Source organism: Macroventuria anomochaeta (assembly GCF_010093625.1).
Source record: "Macroventuria anomochaeta strain CBS 525.71 unplaced genomic scaffold BU25scaffold_21, whole genome shotgun sequence".
Lineage (NCBI taxonomy): Eukaryota > Fungi > Ascomycota > Dothideomycetes > Pleosporales > Didymellaceae > Macroventuria > Macroventuria anomochaeta.
In genome coordinates, this window is record NW_022985382.1 from 454,349 (window position 1) to 480,734 (window position 26,386).

Genomic DNA, 26,386 nt, shown 5'->3' on the forward strand with positions numbered 1-26,386 from the left:
ACCTCTCACCTGAACAACATGCTTTCTTTCTACAAACGGTTCTCAAATCTTCTCTCGATATGGAAACTGCCTTCCTTGCAGATGCCATCACATATGTGGTCTAAAGGGCAAAGAGCTCTGAGGACTCATCTGGAAAATTGTTTGAGCTTCCTTTGCTTCCACTTTCACACCAATGCAAACGGGTGGCTTGGCACAACAACACAGACTCAAAACAATGCAGTCTCATTGCTACCGCGCTGCACTCAGACACCACTCTGTCAACAACATCCCACATCCGCCACTTGTTGGCAACCTCGCACAAACACAGCTGAAATGGCTGAGACCCATGCGAGCTGTCAATAAGCACCCGTTGGTGACTCACAGTTTGACCATTTCAACGTCACGTTCCGTCTCCAAGACCTGCCTCCAGAGCTCTTGCGTCACGTCTTTGAGTATGCGCTTCCCCAAAGTCTCACCTTCAGCTTCAGGCAGTGCGGCTATGGTAGCTCTCTGTGGACACTTTTGGCAGTAGTGGGAAAGCATAAGTCAACCCAGGTTGTGGACGAGCACCCTGTGCACAATCCGACTGGCTATTTAGTCTTTGTCAACAACGGTGACGATTATTCCTCGCACGCGGTAGTCCGCCACCGAGCCCGTCTACAGGACTTCATTGAGTAATCAAGGTGCATGTTGACGATGAGAGCAAGAAGTCCTCAAGAGATTGCACGTAAGAATCTTGACCAAGCACCTGAAGGTCAGAGATCCCCAGTGGCAATGATGGTAGAGCCCGGACGATGCAGAAAAGAAAGCGCGTATTGAAACACACATGTTCGCTCTGGGAGTCCTCTCCGAGATCGAAGGAGTCGAGGAAGTGAAGCTCGTTGGACTACCGCTATGGTTCACTCGGTGTCTCTCGCTGCAGATGGCTGACCAAGGAGGCACAGTGTCAGAACTGACATGGCCTACCAAGACTGTCAAGCGACAGCAAGACGAATATCACAAGCCGAAGAAGGTAGAGACCACGTCACGCAAGTACTGGCAACCCATGCTGATTGAAGACAATGCGCACAGCGCAACAATATTGAGCTTTCCCAGACTAGGATTGATCACTGTTTCCCAGCGCCAGAGGAGATTTTCCGGAGAAAGTCTTACCAATATCGACTAAGGCTTACCACGAAAGATACGGAAGAATTTCTTTCTTGATAGCGCCACGCAGTTCTACGGGCGCTCCCAATCTGAACAGTCTGAGCTCCAAATACCCAGCACCACAAATCATTACTATTCGACGTCTCCTCCTTCAATACTTGCAGGTGAATGGACAAATGTCAAACAAGCGATTCAGAAGGCACGTGGAATCTTTCCTTGGACGAGAGATCTCTTTGAAACCAGATGGATTTGTATACAATGCTGTGCTTGGTATCAAAACATACATACAAAGCCTATACAACGAACCCACAAAAGTAACCCAACCCTTTGATGCGACAAATCACTCATCCTCCCTCTCCCCCCAAACACCCATCTCCTCCCTCGCCACCGCATCCAAATCTACCAAAGCCCCCTTATCTTCCTCATCATCACTACTTTCTTCTTTCACCGTGTTTGACTCCTTCCTCTTTAGGTCTCCCCACCCAGCATCTTCTTCCTCATCCGACGCCGGGAAAGAGGGAGAGGCCGGCACATAGTCGTCCATCAAATGGCTCGGCAGTCCGGCAGGCACTTGACGATGTTGCTGGATGGTGGGCGGAGGCGTGAGTGGCATCATGGCCATCTCCGGCGGTCTCGACAGCTCTGGTTCTTTCTCTAGTTCATGAGTTTTGGGCGACTCGGGGCGCGTGGGGGGTGTAACTGGTTTCGGTACGGGTTTCGTTACTTGCACTGCCGGGGGCGCCGTAGGTCCAGCAGGCGATGAAGATGCCGAGTTGCCACGATACTTCGGTTCCGCATCCCTCTGCCTCTTGCCTTCCTGCTTTTGCTGTGGAGCATGTTGCGGTTCCGGTCGTGATGGCTCAATATGACTGGTGGCTACCGCCGGCGCTACATCAGCCTGCTGTGTTGCTGGCAGCTTTGCGTGGTGTTCTTGTTGGTGTTGTTGCGAAAAGGGGAATATGGAAAAGAGTGTTGAGCTGAGACTGTGTCTGTTTGGTGGCCTTGTTCTTTCCTCTGGATTAAGGCGTTTGGGTGCGGTGGTCGGTGGTGGGAGCGAGGTAGAGTGCGAGTGTGATATTCTGGGCGCTGCAGGGCTCTGTGGTTTAGTGACTGTCTTAGTCGGAAGATCTGCGCCGCACATTTCGCACTCGGTTAGAGAGGCGTGGTTAAGGAATGTGCACCGCGGGCACTGCTTCTTCTCTTCCGGCGTCGTTAGTCTCGGTCCCTGTTGATCTTGCATCTGCGGCTGCGGTCGTGGTGGCTGTGGCGGAGCTGGCTCCTCTCTTCGTTCCTGTCTATCCGCACCCTGCAGACGCCTCTGAACAACCGTGTTCGCTGTGATGGACTGCTTCGAACCCATCGCAGTTCCTGCACCATTCGGATTCGGATCCACAGATATCACAACCTGAACATCCCTCTTCGTCCCACACTTCAAGCATTGACACTGCCTCACCACGCTCTTCGTATACGTCTCATCCACCTGACTTGGCGCATCGAACCTGATCTCAAACCTTTCCGGCTCCCCAAACGCATCACTCCTACTCTTCCCTCTGCTGTCCAGAGCCTTGTTACTCGCATACCCGGCTCCTCTCGCGACAATCGGCGTAATCGGATCAACAGCCCCAATAACGAGATGGTCGACGAAGGGTACCAGCATCAACGTCCCACTACTCTTAATCCTCTGATCGACCTCGGGCCGCAGCTCAAACTCATCAACCGAGTGCAAGGCTGTGAAGTATTTGGCAAACATATCGCCATACCAGCGTCTGACCTGCACACCTTGCGCAAGCAACTCTTTCGGTTCACTCCGGGGCGCAGGACTCGGCCAGAGCGCGTCAATGAGGTGCTTCTCTTTCAAACTCTTCCGTACCATCAGGTCGAGGCGTGCGCATTCGAAAAGTTTCTTCTCAAGCCGATCATGCAGTTCGTACTTCGCGAACCGCACCACCAGACCTCGCACAAAGCCCGAATCAAGCCGCCATTTCCGCGTAAAGTAATCCAAACTCTCGAGATCTTTTTGGGCTTGGGCATTCGCTGGTCTCACACTCAACGGCTGCAGTTCATGGCCCTTCCATTCATATTAGTGCCTTGCAACACGTCTAATTGCCATTTTGCAACACGTCTAATTGCCATTTGGTATGGGGGGAGCGTAACTCACCATATTGACCCATCGCTGCGGTTGCCGCGGATCGGCGGTTGCAGTCGACCAAAACGATCGTATCGGCGCGTACTCGGCTTTGAAGTAGTTGTATACAAAGTCGAGGAAGTCTCCTTCGTTGAGCGGGAGCATTGCATGGCCTCGGGGGATGTCCATGGCGGCGTGGGGAGCCTGCTAGCCTGATGACCTTTTTCCCAAGTCGCGAGTTGAAGATCACAGGACAAACTCTCGAACAGCGTTTCGACAATATCGCGCAGCAGCGCTCGTATAAAGAGCCTCAAGAACTTGTAGGTGAGTTTCCAAATCTATCTCTTTTCTTTGCTCGTGTGCGGTGCTCTAGGTGTGCTGGCTAAAGCTGCTGCCTGGGGCAGTTGGAGAAGAATACGTGTGCAGGGCAAGGCAAGCTGCGAAGGAATCCAAGTGACGATGCATAGACGGCTGCGCCACACCGCGTGATAGCTCTATCGCAAATAGCTTTCTTTCGCTGATCCATGTTGTTCATGAGAGCATACGTCATCCGTCAGAGTTGTGGCGGCCCGCGGCTCTTGCCCCACCGCTCGAGATTGTCATTTGTAGCATGTACAGAATCGAGAAAGGTAATGACAACAAACACCAAGCAAGCACTAAAAACTGGAATTTTGGTGCGGCTCTCCTCTGTATCGACTCTACATCACAGTACAGGCCACGCCTTTTCGCTGCACCACTTCCTTCATGAATTTGGCAGGTAGCTGTTAGCTAGATCTAATATACTGATTTTTTGGGGGGTTTGGAGAAAATCCACAAGTCCTTGTACAGTATGAGCGCTGGCGAACTCGGCGAAGACGCTTCTTAAGTTGAAGAAACGTTGAAGAGAGTACTCGACGTTGCTTCGAGATGGAAAGCAATACTCCTCGACGAGTGCGGTGTCTTTCTCGCAGAGCGAACAACCGACGACATAAAACGTAACCTTCTTGTCTCGATCTTCCTAAGACAGCTTGAGTACTTCCAAGGTGTCATGTTCTTGACGACGAATCGAGCTACGACTCTCGACGCAGCGTTTGAGTCACGCATTCATCCCACCCTTGAATCTCCAGTATTAAGCGAAGAGAACCGCTTGAAGATTTGGCAGACATTCGTGGCAACAAATGCCAATATCTCATCGTACAACAGCGCTTTGGCTGAAGAGGATCTGATGCGTCTAGCCAAAATCCAGATCAACAGGCGGCAGATCAAGGACATCGTGAAGACAGCGAAATTGTTGGCGAAACAGAAGCAACGACCGCTTGCGGATAGAAGACGTAGAGCTGATACTGAAAGTAAAGATGAAAGCGCCGCTTCCTGACACCTGACTCACCAGCGAGCAGCATGATGAAACCACGACCTTCTCCGTGTATGACATTATCGAAGGACTTGCCTTCAGACAATTGCTCTTGTACGAACGCATAATGAACTCTTTGTTCCTTTCAGGCAGAACCAGTCTATCGAGAGAGTGCTCATTCCAATGTATGTCGCTGATCTTGTTGCCTGGATGAAGTCTCTGTATGATTCGTATGCGCTCGTGATAGCAGCACAGAGTACGCCCATCAATTTGAAGACCACTTTCTTCTCACATTTTTAGTCGCGTGGCACCCCTAGATCTGAATCAACATCAACAGTCCAGGAGTTATGTTAACCGTAGACCTTGCTGTCTACTACGACTCGTCTTCTGTCCGTCTAATTGAGCGCCAGCATACGGCTGTCCTTGGTAGCTACAAAGATCGTTGCTTATGAAGCTTCTCTTGCTCGACTTCTCAACTTTCTCCTCAAAGTAGCCCGAATAAGGAACGTGATAGTAGCCGTTCAGCTACTCAAACTTCTCTCCCCGCTCTTCAAGAAGACCGAACAGATGGTTCGCTTCGGGACGCAAATGGGCAGGGAAAACTCCCAGTTCCAGAAGTTTTGTGACACCGTTGAACTTGTCGATGCTCAACATCGTGGAACAATACCCAAATCTTCTTCCATCGCAATCAATATACAATGCCTGAAGGTTGAACGATGTCTGTAGGTAGTATGTTGACTGTATCACAATACACACGATGTCGACCTCGGTCCTTCGAATACACATCCAGGGGAAATATCGCCCAGAGAAAATGGTACGTGACCGCTCCGTTGCGCGTAAGATCTTGCATACGGTCTATACGTGGCTATATCTCTTCACTAATGACTGGAAGAAATAGGTCGAGATGTTTGCGAGTCTATTCGTCTTTTGTGTCTTGCATCTCCTTTTGGAGCTCATGCCATTGAAAGTAAAACTCATGAAAACAACATGCTGGACCTACTTGTGGTACCATGGATATGGAAGACCTCGAGCATCGTGCATACGATACCCAAGGTCTCTTCGTGGCAAGTATGGCGAGCACCTTGGACAGCTCCTACATCTCGACAGCATGAATGATCCAGCCAATCATATGGTCGATGATACTCGAGGAAAGGAATGCAGAGTCACGGTACCTGAGATAGCCACGGCCATCGACCACATTGTGAGGCACAAGATTTCCAAATCAAACCTACGAGGTTGGGCGCGCCGCCTTAGATTTCTCACCTGTGACGATGCGTACACCGCAAGATTTATATCTGGATCGCCCTACCAATGGGCCTGGCGATGGACTCCTGACACATGACACTGCTGCAGCAAGGTGTGGAAAATGTGAATCAAGATACAAGCTCCCTCCGAACAGTCAAGACTGTGACGAGACACATCGCAAGTCAACGTATGAACACAACCCGGTCGAACTCCTCCAGAATCTTCGCGCCTGCGAGCATATCCGCAATGTCACTTGCTCGCCTTTGTGAAAGCATACCCCTATTTCCACACAAACTCAAAGTGACCAGATTCAGAGCAAGACGCATCTCTGAGCTTGAGCCACTCCGCGATGGGTGGCCGCTTGGATGCAGGCGGTTCGTCGCAGTGCCATACTGTTGGTCAGCGCCAGAATCGTCCAACGCTCCGGACGATTCAACGCCGTACGATATCGGGGAGGAGGATGTCTCAGTTCACGATGCACGAGCTTCTAAAGATGTTATCGATCGTGCAGTAGCCTTTGCAGCTCAAAATGGCTATCGACTCCTCTGGATAGATCGAGTAGGTTCAACATCACGTCGAACCACCTTTGTTCTGCTGACTCGGGACTGGGAGTGCATGGAAAAAAAAGAGGACTTCGTCGACAAAACGATCGGTGTGCAGGTGGTGGACGCTGTCTATCAGTACGCTCACTTCACATTGGCTTGTGTACCACTATGTTGACCCATTGCCAATGGGAGGCCTCTTTGCATCCGACACAGCTCGTACCACTGCATAAGATGAGCTTGTCGGAAGCATTGCATAGATTGCTCGACGATCATTGGCTTACCAGAGCTTGGGTCTTGTAAGAAGCTTTTGCTTTTTGACGGAAGATGTTAACTCTGTTTCCTTGTGATCGGGACTTGTTGAAAAACCGGCTCCTAGAAGTGTGCCACCAGAAATTCGTCACTGAGGTCTGTTTTCAGATTGAGCGCGTTGGCTAATGCTATCTGGCACTCTGTGTGCGATGTTCGATAGCTGGCGGATCCCAGGCACGAGCCGCCCCGTCCATCGAAATTGACAGATTCGGTTGACGATTTTGAGCCGGTGGATATGGAGAATAGCAGCAGGATAATTCCAGTCTTTCTGGGCTGCCTTTTTTCATGTCATGATCTTCGGACGGTATATGCGTCTCCCTGATGTCAACAAATTTAGCCAGTCACTGGTATTCCCCTCGCAGTGTGCGGTATTCGATGTTGACGGGGAACCTGGTGCAGAAGTTTTTGTGCTGACTCCTTCCAATTATCGCCGGAGAACCTGGTAGCTCCCAAGTATATCTTGTAGGGTTGAGAAAGTGACAACAAGAGGGGCGGATGACAAGTATGAATCGTTTCGGTCCAAGAAGTTGGCAAATGGCATGTGGCAGATGATGCCATTTCCTGCAGGGCGCTACACTCTCGTCTGAAACGTCGAAAGTGAGGGGGGGTTTCTACCTTGTCATGGAGCAAGTTTGGTATATTCACAAGTAGTCGGTATCTAATGAAAATGTGAAATGTAATATAAGCTGCGCACCCACCCATCTTTCGAAATATCATCGCCCAGAGGTATCCTATCCCATCACTCCATCATGCTAATGCCCCGATGCCTTTGATACAGTCCAAACGAAACCTGCCGTACTGATGTACACGCTACCACACAACCTTATGTATACCTTTCTCACATCCTGCGTTTTCGAATAGAACCCACGTCGGGAGTCTGGCATCTAACCAAAGAATCTGAAGCGCGAAGCCTCCAGTCTGCCCAGACCCTCCCTCGGCGCAACATTGCGGCGGCGGTAGCTGGTCGTGAAGTCCTGCAGGATGGTTCTTATCATCCTGACGTCGCCAGTCTGGATGCGTTGACGAATGTTGTTCAAGAAGCGCTCGCTTTCCTGGGGTGTGATGCTACCCTGCGGCAGCATAGCGACGGTGTTCGCGACCCATGAGGCGACCTGCTCAGGGTTAAGCTCGAACAGGTCGAGAAGCACGCCTGAAGAGTCGGCGAAGCAACCTTCTGGAAAACTGTACATCATGCCGGTCATGATACGCTGCACGAGAAGTTCTCCAACAGTCAAGACCAGCTGCTTAACCCGGTCCTGCAGCTGCTGGGGAACTTCGTGTCGTGTTCGGTCGAAGCTAGACGATGGAGAGGCATTGCGACCATACCCGAGCAGGTCGCGGAGGAAGTGTAGTGTTGCAATGATGGGCTCCTCCTTGAGCAGAGAAAGCGCGTTGCAAGCTGCGAGGAGGATAGTCTCCATGAGAGGCGACATGATGGACTCGGAGGGGAAGTAGAGCGCCATGTCAGAGGCAAGGCGGAAGTAGTCCTCAATCACTGTTACACCGTCCGTTAGCTGGATAAGACCATGATGTCAACAGAAACTTACAGTCAGGGAGCTCATCTGGTCTCACGACGTCGCTCAGCATCTTCAAGAAGGTCCTCGCTTGCTGCTCGTAAAACTGGTACACATCGTTGGCCAACCCAGTGTCGACTTGCTCCATACCTTGCGAGAACTCGCGTACAATGGCAGCTGTAGCCCAGAGGAAGCAGCCTTGCCTTGATGCGTCGAAGCCCTGTGTCAGTCTTGTTGCGAGTTCAGGCAGGAGTGGGCGCATAGCCGTTCGATACGACAGCACCATGTATCGCCAGCAGCGGCAGACTCGTTCCAGAATCGGCACACTCTGGTTGAAATGTGTGATAAGATTTCCGAGCAAGGGGAACAGCTCCTGGCAGTACTTGACTGCTGGGTTCTCCTGCCCGGCTGGCACCTCAGGTTGCACGAACTCAATGAAGATGGTGACGAGGTTGATCTTGTCTGCGAGAAGCTTTTGCTCTGGCTCGTCCTTGGCCTGGTTGGCGATCGTGGCCAGATGCTGCATGACAGGGTCGACGTACAGCTTGAGTGTTGGGTATAGTTGGTCGACAGGTACCTTGGCGACTACCGAAGCAACACCCTCTGTGATCTCCTCCTGACTGCTGACGGGTAGTTGATCCAGATGTTTCGCGAAGAACTGTTGAAGGGGAACAACGAAGCTGACAAGCAAACTGGCACAGTCGTTGCAGAAGAACTTGAACGAGAGCGCAGCGGCGCGGATGACATCCTTTGTGGAGTGATCAAATGCGGCCATGATGTAGTCCAGCTGGGGTTGGAGGGTGTCAGGGTGCTGAGCTGTCCACTCTGTGTATCGTCCAAGAGCCATGACAGCCTGGAAGCGGAGTTTGTTGTGGTCAGGTATCGAGACGATGAGCGGGATAAGGCGGGGCAGCATAACACCTTCGTCCGGAGGTACCATGCGACCCATCGCTCTGACAGCGAACAGTGGCGCCTCAAGCTTCTGCCATTCTGGCACACCGTTGGGTCCAGCTTGAGATCCGTATGTCTGCACCCATTGCTGAATGAGATCGTATGGCTTCTGCAGGCATTCTGTCACACCCATGACTTCGCAGCAGTCCTTCAGTACGTCACCCATCTGATGGCGGAACTCTCGGAACTTCTCCTCCTGCTCGCGATCGCCCTCGAACAAGTCCTTCTCGTCTCCACCTTCGGGCCTTGGGTACTCCAGGTGGCTGATCATGATGTCGATGAGTTTCGAGTAGATGTCCAAGTTTTGCATACGAGCTGGTGTGTACTTGTCGATGGTCAAGTATTGCTTCAGGTCGTACCAGAACTTGAAGGTGTGTGAAATCGCATCTCGCTCCTTGTCGAGGGCCGCAGTCTCGAGTACAGCTTCGACGAGAGCCCGGAAGTCGTTTGGCAGTCGTGCGATCAACAGGACCCATGACTCTCCAGCCTCTGCGAATATCCTGGCGATGCCCTTGAACTTCTCTGAATCTTCCACTTGTGCGGCCTGTGCAAGCTTGGGCCGCAGGGCGATTACTTGGGGGTACAAGACCAAGATGGATTGCATGGCCTCATCCACGTCTCTTGTCTCTGCAATAAGAGCACTGAGGCACTCAACAGCGGCCTCGAATGCATCGTCGTCTGAGTTGAGGTCGTCGATGATGACTGCCAGAAGGGGTGAGCTCAAGATTTGGTCGAGCGGTATCTCGCGCATCCATGATGTGATGCAGTTCAGCAACTGAGGGTTCCGGGCAGCGGCCGCTGTATCTGTTAGCACCGATCTGAACATGAGTGACAGCGTCGACTTACGTGATGACGTGGCATACGCGACGAGGAGCTTCAAGGCCTGCTCAGCGTTGTCCTCAATCAACTCGGCCGTCCTCATAGTCAATTCGTGTTCCTGACCACCAAGCATTAGACTCTGACTCTGATATCACATGTCGGGACCGTGGAAAGGTGCCGCAGGCTGAAGGTAGGTTGTGGGTCGACCGGACGTACTGTGAGTGCGATCTTTCGTCCATGCGTGACTTCTTCAGGGAGGACGCGGAGGAAATCCAAGACGCAAGGTAGTGTGGCTGGGTCGGACCCAAGAGCGCTAACGATGTCTGTGAGGACGTCCTTCCATTCTGTCATCTGTATCGCCAAGTTCGCCAAACAAACGCACAGCGTCAACCTGATAGGCTTGGGTCCAGCGTGGAAGACGGTCAGGTTCCTCATGATGGACGCTCGAAGCTCTGGTAGCTGTTCGCGGGGTATTTGGTGGAGGTCGTATACGATCTGGCTCTGTCAGGAAGGAAGCACCACCACACGCAGGCCGCACATACCTTGCCCTTCAAGGTGGTGGCAGCGAAGAGCTTCGCCGCGGCGTCGACCGAGCTTGACTCTAGCATAGCCAATGTTGTTGTCCATGCCTCTTGCTACCACCCGTTCCGTCAGCCCTGTCTGCCCATAACCTCGCCTGTGCCCAACATACCGACTTCTGAAACTTCTCCAAGAACTCGTGCGCCTGCTCTTTCTGTGTGCGGTTCGATGCCGACTGCATAAGATTGTGCGCAGCCAACACAGGCTCATAGACCTGCTGAGCGCCGTTTGCGGCCATATCGACCGGTGGTCCGGGGGAATGGTGGGGGGAAAGGAAGTGGAAGGAGCGTGGTGGGGAGACGGCGGCGGGGTATTATTTGCGCTGCTTCATGAACCGGGGAGGCGCGAGCGTCGAGGTGATAGTAGTCGGCAGAAGAGTGCAGGCGGCCGGGATGCGCGACGTTTGTTTGCGTGTTTGCGTGTTTGCTCGGGGGTATGATGAGAAGTTGCTTGAAGTGACGGACTGGCGATCCCGCGCCCGCGCCTGCCCGCCAAGGCCAGCCTTGTCGCTTCCCAAATTGTTCGCGGAACTCACAGCTGCACCTCCGACGACCCACCGCAGCGCCCTCACAGCTCGACTCTGCATATCTCCACAGCTCTGGGATCGCCCAAGCACTCCGACCAGCCTATCAACATGAATCGTGGTGGTAAGATAGTCGACACACTCGCAGCCCGGTAGCTAACACACCCTAGGCCGCGGCGGAGGAAAAGGTACCACCGAACCACCATGCGCGTTCTCGCGAGCACTACGGCACTGACGATAAAACAGTCCTCCTTCCCCCTATCAACTTCATCTTCAAGCTTCTGCAATCACGTGCCACAATCTCAGTATGGCTGTACGAAAACCTCGGTCTGCGCATTGAGGGCAAGCTCAGGGTACGCGCCAACAAGCACAGGACGTGTCGCGCTGGATGCTGATGCTGTACAGGGTTTCGACGAATTCATGAACCTCGTCATCGACGACGCCGTAGAAGTCACGATTGCAAAGAAGGACGGCACAGCAGAGGAAAGGCGCAAGATCGGCCAGATCTTGCTCAAGGGCGACAACATCTCTCTCATTCAGCAAATCCAATGATTACGAGCGCTATAGCCGGCTCCGAGGCACCTCGGTTCGCACTTTCGATTGTACAGGAAGGAGGCCGAGGTTGACGCGTGCAAAGGTGCTGGGTGGTGGCAGGAAAACACGTTAGGGCGAGAACAGCTTGCGTTGCTTCCGATCAAGCGCGACGAAGCTCGCCGTCCCCGGTTATCAAGGCGTCGAGGCGGAAGTCGGACTGGTCCATAGGGACTGACTCGTTTGGCGGAAGCAGCTGCTCGGTCAAAGACAGACCAACTTTGGCGTGGTTAGTTAGCCCATCAGCCATGTTCGAATATCAGTAATTCTTACCGCGAAAAGGCATGCGCGACGCTTGGTGACATCGACTCAAGAAGAAGTCATAGAAGCCCTTGCCGTGTCCGAGTCGGCCAAAAGTCGAATCGAATGCCATGCCAGGCATGACGATCAAGTCCAGGCCATCGGTGATCTGTCCCGTCCTGCCGTTGGTGATGCCAGTGGTGCCAAAGCAGTTCGCACGTGATGAGATGGAGTCTTTGCTGGGTGTGGGAATGCCCCATTTGTCTGCCTCGAGCGACTCGAAGTCTTTCATCGAAACCAACTCAACCATGTCCATGATCGACTTCGGCTGACCGTCGATTGGCGTATCCACCTTGTACGTGTAAGGAATGAAGACCGTCTTGCCCTGGTCAAGAGCGTCACGCACAACGTTGGACGTGTTAATCTCGCCAGTGGGCATAGACAGGTACACACTTATCCGTCGAGCTGCCTTGTACTCTGGCATGGCTAGCAAAGCGTTGGTGGCATGTGTTGCTGATCATGGTCAATTGCACTGCGGTACCCAGTTGAATATGAGAGGACGTACTTTGTGTGGCAGCAGCCGCATCAGAGACATCCTTCAAGATAGCCTTGATCGTCTTCCTCATTTCCTTCTTGACTGCTACTACGGCCGCCATGGGGAAAGCTCTTGTCACTGTCAACTGATGCTCCGCAAACAGCAATACCAACTCATGCTCACTTGCCTCTGTACCGATCCCGCGTGAGATTTCGCAACACGTACAGAGTATCCTTGATGGACTGAAGCCGAAGCTTGCTGCGTATCGATAAGCACAACACTGGCCTCACGCAAGCAGTTGCAACGGCGCGTGCTAAAATGCGGGCGGTGGTGGTGCTGGCGCGCCATTGATCTGCGCCTAGCCGGGGTCGGTCTGACACCCCTGCAATTCGCCGCCTCCTTTGCGACTGCGTTCGAGATCCAGGAACGCAACCGCCAACTTCAACATACTACACCACCACCACCGCTGCCCACGCATCCTCCACTTTGTGCACTCTGTGCGCTCACACCGCCCAACTACGAACGCTCGCTTGAACACGCACGGAAGACAGCCATCATGGTGTCGTTCACGGCAGCGCTGCTGCTCGCAGGAGCGGTGATGCATGCGCGGGCGCAAGACTTCACAGACCTGGTCGGCACGTGGAGCAGCAAATCCAACTCGACACTCACCGGCGACGTATGCTCCTCAAACACCGCCATAGGCTCCAGGCAGCGCTAATGGCAGCACTAGGGCTTCTACGACCCCGTCAACGACCACTTCACCGAGCCAAAACACACCGGAATCAGCTACTCCTTCTCCGCCGACGGCTACTTCGAAGAATCGTACTACCGTGCTGTCGCAAACCGTGTGTCTCCCAGCTCCCCAGCCCGTATTGCACAAGATGCACAATTCGGTGGAAACAGAACAAGAATGAGCGCACTGCTAACGCCCCAACAGCCACAGACCCCAAGTGCCCCAAGGGCATAATCCAATGGCAACACGGCAAATTCGAGAAGTTCAACAACGGCTCCCTGAAACTGTATCCCATCAAAGTCGACGGCCGCCAGATGTACTCCGACCCATGTCTGTACGAGCACTCAATCTACACGCGCTACAACGCGACTGAGAAATTCGTGGTACGTCTCCCTTCTCTCGAACGCCCCAGAATCCCCTGAAGTCCCCACCCAATTCCACCTGTCCCAGTCCTGCTTTTTTTATTCTTCTTCTTCTTCTTCTTCTTCTTCTTCTTCTTCTTCTTCTTCTTCTTCTTCTTCTTCTTCTTCTTCTTCTTCTTCTTCTTCTTCTTCTTCTCCATCTATTGGTGTCAACACTGATGTTTTGCAGCGCTACGAAGTCAGCGTAGACGACTACCACAAGATCAAGCGCTTAAACCTCTACAAATTCGACGGCTCCCCCATGATGCCCATGTACATTGCCTTCACGACCCCCAAGATGCTGCCCACCACCACGCTGAACCCGCTCGTCACTGCGACTGCGACCGCGAAGGCGAAGCGCGGGCTGCCTCTCCCTGATCACGAGGTCTTGCTTAGGAAGAGCGGGAATATGGCGGACGGCGTGTTTTGGGCGGGCGTGCTGGCGAGTGGGGCGGGCGGGCTGCTTTGGTGGTTCTTCTAGATGACCCGAGGATTTGAGAGGATGAATAGGATACGGGAAGAGAAAGCTTGCACGACTTGGCGTATGAGGTGTTTCGCGGCATACAGTTTATTTTGGTGGGTACGTTTGTCATGATGGGAGCCCTGGACGGCCTAATCTGGTGGCAAGTTTCACTTCGGGAGACTGCATAGACAGCACATGTTTGGATAGCGCAGCGTATTTACGAAAACTTCCAGCGTGATCTATTTTAGCTCCCTGCACTGGTTTTAGAAGCGGGTATGATGTAGTGCTAAGTCTATTGGTTTTTCTTGCTTGCCTCGATTGGCCATTGCTGCTGTGATTATGTTGTGATGTAGAGTGGAGGAGATCGGTCGGTGTTGTGGGGGTCTGGAAGCTGGCCTTGAGCAATCGCGATGATGAAAGATTGTAGGTTTTGAAGGCCATGTCATTGCGGGTACGATGGATTGATGCCGTCAGTGAACATTGGCCTGAGGATTCTGACTGTTCCTAAGATGAGCTGGGGAGGCAGGATTTTTGAGGTGCCGCGGTTCGCGTTCCTTCGTTTGTACGGAGATGGTGTTGTGGAGTTGCTCCGCCCTCGTCATCCTGTCGTTCGTCTTGTGAGGTCGTGATTGCCAATTGCGTGTGACAGTTCGAGTCGTTTCGGCTGCTTGGTGTGCCTTGCTTCGCACAGAGTTCGCCTTGCTCCTGTGCCGGTCATGATCTTCCTCAGTGAGTGAAATCGCCATCCTTCGCACCTGGCTTCACCTTCCTTTCCTTTCCGCATCTCATCGATCCCCTTCTTTTCTCATCTCATCCAATAATCAGAGACCAACTCTCTCCATCCCAGCCTGCAAATCCTCCTCCGTCCCAAACACATTTTTTGCCCACGTCACCATCCTCGGCTTGACCAAAAACCTCCTTTCATCCAGCCCCCTCTCATCCACCACCTCTTCCATCCTTGCCCCCTTCCCCATCGCATTGTTCTCCTCTTTATGTCTCCAATTCGGCGGACTCGCACCCTCCTCCTCCAGCACCAGCGGCCCCTCCTCACCCACCCTTCTCGTGCGGCGCTTATACGGCGGCCCGCGGCCCATCTGCGCCGCTTTCTCCCAACTCGTTTCGACTCCGCGCGCAATGATACCCGCTGATGCCCAGCCGGTTCGACGGTCGATCTCGAGGAGGCGGGTGACGGTCCATTCGCGCTGTGCTGGGTCTTGGTACTGGACTCCCGCGAAGAACAAGCTCATCGTCGATTCCTGGAGTACCGAGCCCAAGAACGGCGAAAGGTCTTCGCCCATGGGGAGTTGCATGCCCGCCGTTATGCGGCCGATGAGCGTCGCATACGGTCCAGTAGCTTGCGCGCAGACGCCGACGGCCATCATCATCGCTGGCGGCATGGTGGGGTGAGCGCGCAGGAGGATGATTTTAGAGAGGTAGAGAAGTGCCCAGAGGACGCTTATGTCGTAGCTTCGGTGGACGAGGGCGGGGCCGAAGGGTGTCATTGTGCTCGTTTCGCCGGGTGGGATGACTTGCAGTTCTGGTGGTAGCGGTGCGAAGGATTTGGTGCTAGATAGGACTTGAGCGATGGTTGTGTGGGCGGCGTTGATGTTGTCCCATTCGTTGATCGCACTTTCATAGGCGGATGGTAGATCGGCGTATTCTGGGAGTGGTACGTGAGGTGTTGGGGGTGAGCGCTTGTAATCTGGGTTCGCGTAGCGGGTAGTGATTGGTGCGTGTGGTCGAGCGGGAGTCATGCCATAGAAGTTTGGCATCGCAGGTGGTGGTCCGCTTGGGGGGCTTTCTCTCGGTGTCGGTGGACCTTTCCACCCTGGTGGTGGGCCGCCTGTCCATCCGGGAGGTGGTCCTTTCATCTGAGAAGGAGGCCCAACACCAGGCGTTGATGGCTGGCTTCTACTCATGCCTGCTGGTGGTTCGCCAGGCATTCCAGGCCTAGGTCTCCATTGTCCGCCATCAGCTTTGGCTTGTCTTAGCTTTCGCTCTCGATCGCGACACGTAAAGTCTGCTATACGACCAATGAGTAAGACGATATGATCATGAGAGCCGTACAGTGCGTCTGCTCGGCCAAGTGGTGCTCGTGGTGGGCAGTCGGACCACTTCCGGTAGTGTGTACTGCGGACATTAGATTGTAGAACACTGGACGTATTCTGTGACTTACATCAGAGGGTTTCCGCTCACGCAACTCTGCCACATATCGTGGCGACAGTACCACCAGTAAAGATCTTGGAGAGTCTCGAAACTTCTCATGTCAAAGTCGCCTAAGAGTCTTGTTTTCGCGTCCTGTCTAGCACCGTTGTCCTCAACAATCATGCCAAAGTCATCGTAGCTGACTTGCTTGCCAATGATTGCGCTCACGAGATTCTCATCCGGCTTGAGGTCCCTCTCGCGAATGTTCTCGTTGAACTGATGCTGGTCGATAAGCATCTCGGGGTTTTGGTAGGGGAATTGCCTTTCTTCTGCCATTTGCGCAGCCTTCAGACGTCGAGCTTCGCGGGTCAGTGAGCGAAAGTCGAGCTCAGTCAGCAGTTGTGCTGCGCCAACCAGATGAGTTGACCACTTCGTGTGCTCAGCTGTCCAGACTTCATAGAAGGCAAGAAGTAGAGCTGTTGCTAGCGTGGGTATCGAGAGACGTTTCTTTGGATTGCCAAGAGATCTTCCCAAGCGCTTCAAAGAGTATGCATAGTGCTTGTACGAAGGCGTTATAGATGCACCCTGTAGTCTTGCAATATGCAGACTCGAAAGCGCAAGCATAGCGTGCAACAAGCCTTGGTGATTGAGAGCTTTCAGAGGTAATATGTATGTCCACAGTCCTTGTTGCGCAGGAGGTGTCGGGCCTTCGAAGATCAAGGATGAGTTTCTGGGGTTTCGTTCGTAAATGGATATACTGACGGCAGTCTAAGATTGCGTAAAGATTAGCGAGTGCTTCGGGAAAAAAAGCTATAATGCGAACTTTACGCATAGTATGCGCCTATCAAACCCTCAACGCGTTTTACTGATCGCCTGAGATTGCTTTCGTACGTATGTACAGGGAATAAGAGGAGTCACAATAATTCTACTTACCACGTGGATGAAGTGCGCAAAGACCCGAGCTGCCTTGGGATTTCTCAGTGGACTCGCTGCATACTCTGGCTTGTAGCGTGTTAAGAGACCGTCATACAAGAATGTGTCATAGCGTCTGATACCAAGCTCACTGGAGTTTTCGAAGTGTATGCGACGGATGATCTCGAACTCTTTGCTCGCAACCATTGTGTTCTCCCCACCGTCGCAATCGATCATCTCGTCGTCAGACTGCACATCCCAGTAGTCGTCGTCTTCGTATTCGATCGCGGCCTCGTCGAGGACTTGAGAAGGGCTGACATGGTCGTCACCAGCAAACCCTCTGAGCAGGAGTCGTGATTCTTCGGTCTGAGTTTGAGAGACGGCGGTAGGTTGTTCTAAGAGTGGCATCAACGGTTAGCTAGTCATATGTATGGGGCATGAGCCACTAAGGGGTTGCCATTTGTAGGTACGAGGCGCGGGATGGCAGACACGGTGCTTGTGAAAAGCGATGACTTTAGGTTGGAGCACTGAGGAACAAGTAATGATAGTCATTGGGGTATATGAGGTATGTAACTAAACATGAGACATACCGAGAACTGGTTGAGGTAAGTACTTTGCATCCGCCATCATATCATGTGAGGGTATCTGGACAGATTGATAACTAGAATGTGTGAAATCTGCATGCGAGAACGAGGAAAAGGTATAGCCAGCCTGGCTCACACCAACTGGACTGAGCTGAGGATGATGGCCAGCTACGTGCGGATGGCTGTTATATCGCTGCATAATAGGTCGTTGTCCCGCATAATGGGGAATGGTGTCTTCTCGTGGCGATATGTTTGAGTGCTGGATGTGTGCATTGTAATCCTCGCTTTGTGTTGGTGAAGGATACTGTTGTTGGAAGACTGCTTGAGTGGGTAGTGCTTGCGACGTAGCGAGCTTGGCGTCGACGAAATTATCGTACGAGGCCGGTGTTGGTTGGTAAAGACCTTGATTCTGTGTATATCGTTGGGGATCAGGGAATGTTGCGTCCTGACCGTGGCTATATGGGATCTGGAAAGTGGTATGTATTGGTGACGGTTGCGGGAAGTAGGACGTGGTTGGTGTAGGATTCTGGATAAGGTGATGGGGTGAGTGAAGCGGCTGCTGATGTGGTGATGGCAGTGGCTGTTGATAGGTCTGCTCTGGAGAGTAGCTGTTAGGCCCTCCAACAAGTACTTGGGAAGCAGTGGACATCGCAATGGTGCTGTCGGCGTCCATATTCGAGATGTCGAAGCTGCCCGAAGGTCGAGGTTGGAGGGGGGCAGGCGCATGTTCTTGAGCTTGACCAGTCGACTGAGGTGTTTGGAACTGCGGATTTCGTGTGCCAGGGAGCATCGAAGTGTGATATTGAATGGTGCTGACCACTCCTGGGTGATTGGGCCAGTCACCAATAGGAGGTTTGAAGACTACTCGCTGGTTGTAGCCCTCGCATTGACGCTTGGATTTGATGCAATTGGCACAGGTTGGGCGTTCTTCGCCACACTTGATACGGCGTTTGCGACATGTCAAGCAACCAGTCTTAGTCCTCTTGCGCATCTTGGTAGTGGCTGTCGAGCCTGAGCCGTTGCCCGTCGGTGAAACGTCACCGGCGCCGCCCGGTGGTGACTTTGACCGGGCGTTCGCCATGTTGGGCTGATAGAGTCTGTGATGGTATCGATGTGGTTGGCAGGTAGGTGGAAGTGACCAAGATGTTACAGTCGTTCAGAGGTGGAAGACGGGATAGTGTACTTGGGGAGACGCCTGATCTTGAAGCAAGATCACACTAGCCACCGCGGACAGATGATTGTCCGCTTGGATGCGGGCACGGCAGCGCCAAATCAGGGAATAGCTCCAGTTAGGGCGATCGGTAGTCGGTGAATTTCGCGGGGCCCAAACAGTCACCAAAGTGATGGCCGTCCTTTGACGTGAGTAATAAGTTGACAGCGTCGTTTCTGACTGGATGGTGTGGAGAGCTTCTGCAGGGCAGGAGCGAGACAACGTAAAGTTAATAGCCCAAGCCCTCGGGAACCATATGGAGAAATGGGTTTCTGTATTAGTTATACTGGACAAGGAAGCACGCACCATGTGTCAAACGCCGCTGTGGAGGCCAAAATAAGCAAGCGGCAAGCCGTCCGTTGGCAGGCAGGACGGAGAAGGCTGTACGTAAATTGTCGGCACACCCAGAGGAGGCTTAAGCAGCCCAGGGTAATGTGAATGGCCTAGATCAGAGATTAGAGTTATGCTGCTCCGGGATGAGCAGGGGCCAATGTGTTCGAATTAAGACAGTCAATTGGCGTCTGATGCAATTGCTGCGGAGACGGACAAGGACGGGAGTAGTGAATAGGTGGATTTCAGAGGAAGCATGTTTCTACTCGGCAGCGGTAGTGCGAGGTTCGATCGAGCTGCGTGCCAGGCGCCCAGGGCTGGTCGATGGCTTGCGCTAGGGCCGTGGAGGGCACCGCACCCAGGAACCGCAGTGAAGATGGCGGCTGTGGTCTGTGTGAGCGACCCAGGGATCATTGATCTCTGGGCGGGCAAGCTAAGGAGAGGGGTATGTCGTATGGCGCTGACGGGTGAGTTCACTCGCCCGGAATAGCAGCACGAACCTGACGAGCGTCTGTCGTTGTTGTTGAGTCGTGTGTTGAGTGACAGCGCGGTGAAGCTGCAGTGGTCACATTCTTTCATCGTGTCGGCTTCGGAAGGCTTGATGCGCTTGCCGGTGCCAAGGTTCTTCCAACGTCAACAATTACTCAGGTCAAAGAGCAGTCTCCTCCAACATGACGCGGACGGTCGCCCAGCTAGTCAACTGGCAGCGGACGACGATAGCCGTAGCGTTGACCTCACAGTTCGCGCATCTCTAGTCCACGACGCTACTGTCTACTGAATTCCGGTGGAACGTGGGATTCGGAAGAGCTGGCGTGCTCCGGGGTCGTGCCAACAATCGTACGCCAGCAGATCTTGCGCTACCCTCCAAAATCATCCAGCATGACAGGTTGTGACAACCATACATCACCGAGTCGTCGATGTCAAGCCTCCGACCCAGAGCTGCATGGATCGCTGAAGCTGAATTTATCCTTGACCCTGCAGCACTCCAGCACCTTCAGTCCCTGCCAGAACAGTCTAACCGTACCAGATATGCGGCCGCAAAGCTGTATCTGATACTGCACTAACCTGCACTGACTAACCCGGAGCCAGACCAGGGCGGGACTGGCGTGGGTGACTATGGCATCGTCTCACGGTGGGCTGCGTTGGCGGACCAGCCTGCTAACCGTCGGCCGTCCAACCTTACCGCCAATATCCAATCTCGGGTTTTTGCTCTTTCATGGTAGAGATATCCAGGGTATTCATGTTGATGACCTGTTCGTCATCGGTCAATGGATCAAAGACAGCAACTTGCGCTGGTGGCGTTGAGGCCAGCGAGCTGAACTTTGGGGAGCAAGACCCTTTGCCAGCCGTACGGTCCCGCGTTTCTACCCGCTTACGCGCATCCTGATATGATTTGCGCCCGGGTTATGCATAGATCCGAGGATTGGGACGTCGGATTGTGATAGGTATGACATTTTCAAACCCATAAACTGACCTCGCCGACGGCTGATGCTCCCCTGGAACCTGCAGCGGAATGCACGTACGGCGCAGCTTACTGGCCTTCTTGTCAGAAACATTATCAAAGCCGAGCAAGATGACGGGCTGCTACGGCAGCAAGGCAGCAAGGCAGCAAGGCAGCAAGGCAGCAAAGCGCCAGTGATCGTCCGGGACATCAACCCAGAGGTGCCTCTTCCATCACGATTAACTACCAAATAGGTGTAGATACATAATCTTGTCTGTTTCGCTGGAACACGAGCGATCTACCTCGCTAATGACGGAGATGCAGCCGCTTTCATCTCACCGCAACGCGACTGACACTATCACCAGAACCCAGTTACCCAGGACAATACATTCAGGTCGAATGACGATTGCCTTTCAGCAACTGTCCGTTTATTCAAATGGCGTGACTAGCAAACGACATTGTCAAAGTACCTTCTAGTCGCCGTTGGGTCATCTGCCATCAGTCTTGACCGGTACGGCCGGTATTTCCCCACACCTCAAGGTCGCCGTGCACTATCGTGCACTATCCTACAGCGGTTAAATGCTGTCCCGTGGATGACCATTGACACGCGTCTGCTTCGACCAAGTTCGACCAGAGCATCACTCGAGGATAATTACCACCCTCGCAAATATGGTCAGGCGTCAACGCATCGTCGAGAGTACATCGCAATATTCCGGTCCCGCGATACTGCATCTAACTGGTGGCGCATGTACCTTTTAGCTCCCTAAACAAGAACCAAGTCAGCTTCCGTCCACGTACCCAACCTCTCGGTAACATCCAAGCGCGGATGTCATCCGCAAGCCAAAACGACACCCCCAAAATCCAAGACAAACGGATCTCAAGAAATGAACATGCAATGTGTCCGAAACCGCTATGGATGGGTCCCGATCACGGCCGGAATGCTGCGACGAGATTGCACATGCACATCCACGGACAATTCCGAAAAGCAATGTGCAGACCCTCACGAAGCCTGCATCCTTCCCTCTACTCTGGTCATGGCAGACAGGGGTCAATAACTCTGGAGCTGTGGCTTCCACGAGAGACGGCCTGCACTGTGCATCTGGCGGACGGCGACGCGCGAGCAAAACCATTGCCCAAACCAGCATAAACAAGCGAGTACGCGCTGGCCATCGGAAGCTTGATCTCAAAAAAGCGCTAATAGAGATCCACACCCGTCATTAGCTGCAGAGCCAAGTCCCGTTGTTATGGCTTCCTCACGTGGCGTCTAGCCGTTCCTGTCAGGTAATGCGAACGGCACGTGCATTTACTTTGAGGATGAATTGGGGGTCAAAGGGATCAGCCTGCTCTTTGATGTTTGGAAACTCAAATTCAGCCTTGCAAGCTGTTTGAGAGCACAAAAAAATCGGCAATCACAGAAAATGAAGTATCGAAACCCTGCGCCTGAGCACCGGGGGAAGCCACTATATCTACCATTTGTCTGTTTTCGCTTACCCACGTACCAGACAAATCTTACTTACACCTGCACCTAATCCAACTAGTCCAGATGCCGCTCCTGTAAGGCCTCTCGCTACTGTTTGCGGCTGTGGCCCAATCAATAGCATGCATGATCCCAGGTGTCACGACAAGACAACCTACTAAATTACGCTCAAGACCTCTCGCAACTCAAGAACACAAGGTTTTGCCACTCTTGAAGGCTGGAGAATACCAAGAAGAAGCTTGAGTTGAGGGCTTGATTACTGATATCCAAGCAAACTGTCTCCAGACCATTTGCTGAATCTGACCTACAATCACTAGCTGCATGCGTCCTTTTTACGTCTGAACTTAGCCGTACGAACTCACGGAAGCTTCCGTAAACTTTGGGATTTTTGCCCGGTGCAATCATCGCTGAGCACCAAGATCTTTGGCACTCCACAACTCCCTGACCGTTTTCGTCGCCGTTCGAACGTCGCCGTTCACAACTCAGCTCGATCATCACCAGGGATATCTCGTCCACTATGAATCGCAATTCTACGCTTCGGCCAACGGTCCCACAAGATCTGCTTACGGTGATACTAAGATAGCATCACCTTCCATCCATGGCACTAACATGACTAGGATGCAATTCCTAGCACTCCACCGGTCAGGTGTTCCCTCGCTTCATATCGTCGAATTTCCCCAGGATCTGGAGCTGGATCCTAACGGTCCGGACCGGCAGCGAACTCCGCGGGAGATAGGCATTGAAGCGAAGTGCTCGCTCACCCTTGTGCTCGAGTTTTGCAACTTTCCTCCGACGTTGACAGTCCAACCAACAGCTACCATTTTATCATTCACCTTTTCGAGATAGGTTCGAGCGCTGAACTTGGCTTCTCACATGCAAAATTGCTCACCGTATGTGTATGTCAGCTGTCTATACCACCGATAGCATGCTCGTGTATACCGTACTACATCGTCAATCCTTTGACATGTACAGACTGTCCACAATATGGACTCATCTCTACTGCTAACACTGACAATAAGACTGAGTTCGCACTAAACAACAGCTACTGTGAACCTCAGACATCGACCTCTCTCATGGCATGCACTCATCTAATAGCCGTCTGACCGCTACACGTACGGTCAAATCATACGTTATTTTCCGCATATACTATATGCATTGCCATGATGCACCAAAGAGAGACTTCCAATCTCCTATGCTCTTGTCTGCCTGGCTCACACCCTTCACATTGCCCTCCAAGACGCAAGAATATGCTTCGACTCATGATTTCGTATGAACTTCGACTTCCGTGTTTGACTTGACATTGTTTTCGAACAAGATACGTGAGGTCCATAGCAAGAAACATGTATACCTTCGCCGAAACGCAATCGTAGCGCTGCGCTACCTCAATGAGCTCAAGAAGGGCACCTTGACCATTCAAAGAGCAAGATTCGCGTCGTCCCTCGAGCCCAACATGGCTGGAGCTCGCGACCACAATCGAAGCACGGGGTACAATCTCCGGGATGAGACTGAGAATCGATATTATGACTTGCAAAGATCCTGACCCCCCTGTTTTTCTGGTTACTACATACACTAAGTAGGACTTTCGGGAGTAAGAGATGACCGGGGGCACTAGAGGGGTATATATGTGGGTGCTAGACCCTGACCCATACCTTCACCACCACTCACAGCTTGTAATCTCGCCAAGCCTGTCATCATACATAGTATCATTGCTACCACCTCTACCATCTTGCTGTCACCACTACACATTGCCTACTCTCTCCTATCACAACACTGGAATCCAAGCACACCATGCCTCCAACTATCAGATCCAGCATGCTATTGCGATCACATTAATACTAATATCAGCCTTGAGGACAACAATGTTGTGTAGGGACTGATTGTACTCGGAAAAACCGGGGGGTCAGTATCTTCTGCAACTCACCGATATGCAGACTCAACTGTATTATAGCAGGGCCAAATATCGCTGATCACATTGCACATCAACACTAGCTACATACGTGTTTTGCAAAAATTGTGAGGCACAAATGCGCAACTCTCAACGATTCGAGGGATTCTCAGAGCAGATTTGCTTGAGTCTTACAGGCTTACACGTAAAAGGAGAAGGATTGCAGTACATTCTGTTGACATTCAGGCCGCTGTCTGGTATTGGATGAAGACATCCAGGCTTGTGGTAAATGGAAGGACTGATAGCCGCTGCACGTGAGTTTTTGTGTGATCTAAGAGCTATGTTCTCGCTGCTACCAATCAAAGAGATCGCGCGAAAAGGAGAGACGACCGGTTGCAGGGATATGATATGGTTGTAGAAGACAGTGTTCCTCAAGGACAGTGTCATAGCAAGGAGACCCTAATAAACATGCGAGCTTCTCTCTCGAGGGTGAACTAACACTCACAACTCAAGAAGATGGTCCTCGGTGACATTGTAACAATAATATCTACCCATACTACAAGGCTACTCTACCTGTTTCTCATGCCTCCTCTGCTCAGCACTGATATAATACACTCCCTTCCTCGCCTGAATCAGCGGATCCTTGCTTATCGCAATACCCTTGATCCCACACAGATCCGGTGTCGGACTAAACGCGATCTGCTGTTGCTTCGCAACATTGTCATCGCTCACCTTATTGATGACCAACTTGCCCGCTGGTACGAATGTCGTGCTCTTATACGGGATCGTTGCATCGTCAAGCACGTCATCGGGGTTAGCAATGTGCGCTTGAATAGTGAAGACGATGGGTTTCACTGGAAACCGTTCGTGTAGGTCTTCTTCGAGATAGCTTTGATCGAGCTTCTTCAATTGCGCTGAGTCGTTGGGGTGTAGATGTTCGCCGTCAGCGGGGTCTAGGCGGTAGCGGACATTGGTCACTTTGCCGTCCGCGTTGGTCAGGACGTGCGTGTTGGGTTCGTAGTAGGTGATGGTGCCGTAGTTGAAGGGGTTGGGCTTGGGTGAATTGACGAATGTAGCTGCTGAGGGATGGCTGGCGAGGAAGGCTTGGAAGGGGCCGGCAGCTGCTTTGAATGCAGCTGTTTCCTTGGTAGTGTCGCCTCCTGCGGCTTTGGCTTTGTCGAGCGCGGCTTTGGTGGTCTGAAAGGCACGGAAGACTTGGAGAAAGGAAAGGAAGTCTTCGCCTGTGCGAGTTGCGAAGCCGTTGAAGGTGTGGCTGACCAAGTCAGTGTGTGTGTGCTCGTCGATCAGGAAGCGAACAGCGAGGCCTTTTGGGGTGGCACCGTCGTCTACATCTGGGATGTGAGGTATGCCGCCGCCGACGGAGAAGCGTGCTATAATAGGAGTCGAGGCTTGGTTAAAATGGGAAGCTATCGAGAGGGTTTTGGCGTGCTCAGTTGGTGTGAATGTTCCTTCTACGAGGAGACCTTTGGCGTGAGCTTGGAGAGATTAGCAAAATTCAACCTCAGCTTTAAGCCAGCATACTTGTCCGATAGCCTGCATGTTTGCCAAACAGCCTCTGCATCTCGTCAACCAATTCCTTTGGAAGTGTGTCACGGGTGTGTGCTGCGCCACTGGCAGCACCGTTGGTAGAATTGTTGGTTTGGTCAGGCATTTTGAGCAATGTCGAGTAGCTGGAGTAAGTCAACAATCCAACGTCTGTCTTGAGATTAAGTATGGTATATCTATTTGTGAGCAACAAGGAGGTCAAGATTGGATTTAGGGTGTCACTGTTAGCTCAAGGCTAGTCAGACGGGCTGAGCGCATGATCCTTGAGCGTGCTGCCCCTTCTCTTTGACATAGCCATAATGCTGGGATGCACAGAGCGACACAAGCACAGAGTATCGTTGGCTGACATAGGAAAATAGTCCGTGGCGACCAGTTAGCGGACCCCAGTTGTCGTTACACCATTGAGGCTGACTGGTGCATTTCGACGACTTTGCATTGTCTGTCTGGTATGGGCGGTGAAGACCCATTGTTGCAGGCAGTAGTAACATCCGTATTGAGTATCAACGGTGTGCTGACCTTCAGCTTGGCGTGATTGGACATGGAGCGCGTTGTAGCTGAGGCGTTCATCAGCCAGGTGTTGTCCGTTGCGGGCCGCCGGTTCTGCCGCTTGCCCCACAACATAACGTTACTCGCATCGCATTTGCAGCCAGCCACCGACTACTCATCCACAACCACACGACGACGGGCTTCACGCTGTCCTCTATAGCCTCGCTTAACTTCCTGCACTGAAAGTGCGCATACTGCAAACGGTCTGCAAGCGATAAGTTTATGCAGGCAAGATGTCAGCAGCCAGCCACAACCGGGCATT

General features: G+C 52.5%; 9 protein-coding genes across 9 annotated transcripts; 4 read left to right on the plus strand and 5 right to left on the minus strand.

The window, feature by feature from the left end:
* Positions 1–805: 805 nt before the first annotated feature.
* Positions 806–1,144, plus strand: BU25DRAFT_459583 (uncharacterized protein; the record flags this gene model as incomplete). The annotated part of the gene is made up of 1 exon (XM_033710289.1): positions 806–1,144. The coding sequence occupies one exon, from the start codon at positions 806–808 to the stop codon at positions 1,142–1,144; it is 339 nt and encodes a 112-aa protein (XP_033560651.1).
* Positions 1,145–1,386: 242 nt separating this feature from the next.
* On the minus strand, positions 1,387–3,724 carry BU25DRAFT_492203 (uncharacterized protein). Its single transcript, XM_033711620.1, has 2 exons — positions 3,284–3,724; positions 1,387–3,193 (listed from the first exon to the last, which is right to left on the minus strand). Exons 1-2 carry the CDS (start codon positions 3,437–3,439, stop codon positions 1,466–1,468), a joined length of 1,884 nt encoding a protein of 627 aa, XP_033560652.1. The 5' UTR covers positions 3,440–3,724; the 3' UTR covers positions 1,387–1,465.
* Positions 3,725–3,804: 80 nt separating this feature from the next.
* Positions 3,805–4,629, plus strand: BU25DRAFT_411857 (uncharacterized protein). The gene has a single exon (XM_033706656.1). The coding sequence runs from the start codon at positions 4,278–4,280 to the stop codon at positions 4,602–4,604; it is 327 nt and encodes a 108-aa protein (XP_033560653.1). The 5' UTR covers positions 3,805–4,277; the 3' UTR covers positions 4,605–4,629.
* A 2,712-nt stretch (positions 4,630–7,341) lies between these two features.
* Positions 7,342–10,846, minus strand: BU25DRAFT_411858 (ARM repeat-containing protein). Its single transcript, XM_033706657.1, has 6 exons — positions 10,655–10,846; positions 10,506–10,598; positions 10,180–10,458; positions 9,991–10,081; positions 8,227–9,942; positions 7,342–8,174 (listed from the first exon to the last, which is right to left on the minus strand). Exons 1-6 carry the CDS (start codon positions 10,778–10,780, stop codon positions 7,564–7,566), a joined length of 2,916 nt encoding a protein of 971 aa, XP_033560654.1. The 5' UTR covers positions 10,781–10,846; the 3' UTR covers positions 7,342–7,563.
* Positions 10,847–11,094: 248 nt separating this feature from the next.
* Positions 11,095–11,933, plus strand: BU25DRAFT_411860 (sm snRNP core protein Sme1). Its single transcript, XM_033706658.1, has 4 exons — positions 11,095–11,189; positions 11,236–11,253; positions 11,312–11,418; positions 11,471–11,933. The coding sequence occupies exons 1-4, from the start codon at positions 11,177–11,179 to the stop codon at positions 11,615–11,617; spliced, it is 285 nt and encodes a 94-aa protein (XP_033560655.1). The 5' UTR covers positions 11,095–11,176; the 3' UTR covers positions 11,618–11,933.
* BU25DRAFT_395289 (5-formyltetrahydrofolate cyclo-ligase) lies at positions 11,760–12,730 on the minus strand (the record flags this gene model as incomplete). The annotated part of the gene is made up of 4 exons (XM_033704783.1): positions 12,615–12,730; positions 12,462–12,562; positions 11,930–12,409; positions 11,760–11,875 (listed from the first exon to the last, which is right to left on the minus strand). The coding sequence occupies exons 2-4, from the start codon at positions 12,550–12,552 to the stop codon at positions 11,760–11,762; spliced, it is 687 nt and encodes a 228-aa protein (XP_033560656.1). The 5' UTR covers positions 12,553–12,562; positions 12,615–12,730.
* Positions 12,731–12,870: 140 nt separating this feature from the next.
* On the plus strand, positions 12,871–14,096 carry BU25DRAFT_411861 (uncharacterized protein). Its single transcript, XM_033706659.1, has 4 exons — positions 12,871–13,107; positions 13,162–13,276; positions 13,369–13,547; positions 13,756–14,096. The coding sequence occupies exons 1-4, from the start codon at positions 12,988–12,990 to the stop codon at positions 14,044–14,046; spliced, it is 705 nt and encodes a 234-aa protein (XP_033560657.1). The 5' UTR covers positions 12,871–12,987; the 3' UTR covers positions 14,047–14,096.
* A 563-nt stretch (positions 14,097–14,659) lies between these two features.
* Positions 14,660–19,069, minus strand: BU25DRAFT_99806 (uncharacterized protein). The gene is made up of 4 exons (XM_033712305.1): positions 17,676–19,069; positions 17,107–17,480; positions 16,205–16,941; positions 14,660–16,158 (listed from the first exon to the last, which is right to left on the minus strand). The coding sequence occupies exons 1-4, from the start codon at positions 18,748–18,750 to the stop codon at positions 14,850–14,852; spliced, it is 3,495 nt and encodes a 1,164-aa protein (XP_033560658.1). The 5' UTR covers positions 18,751–19,069; the 3' UTR covers positions 14,660–14,849.
* Positions 19,070–24,487: 5,418 nt separating this feature from the next.
* BU25DRAFT_370369 (catalase) lies at positions 24,488–25,745 on the minus strand. Its single transcript, XM_033703948.1, has 2 exons — positions 25,555–25,745; positions 24,488–25,508 (listed from the first exon to the last, which is right to left on the minus strand). Exons 1-2 carry the CDS (start codon positions 25,682–25,684, stop codon positions 24,577–24,579), a joined length of 1,062 nt encoding a protein of 353 aa, XP_033560659.1. The 5' UTR covers positions 25,685–25,745; the 3' UTR covers positions 24,488–24,576.
* Between the last annotated feature and the right edge of the window lie 641 nt (positions 25,746–26,386).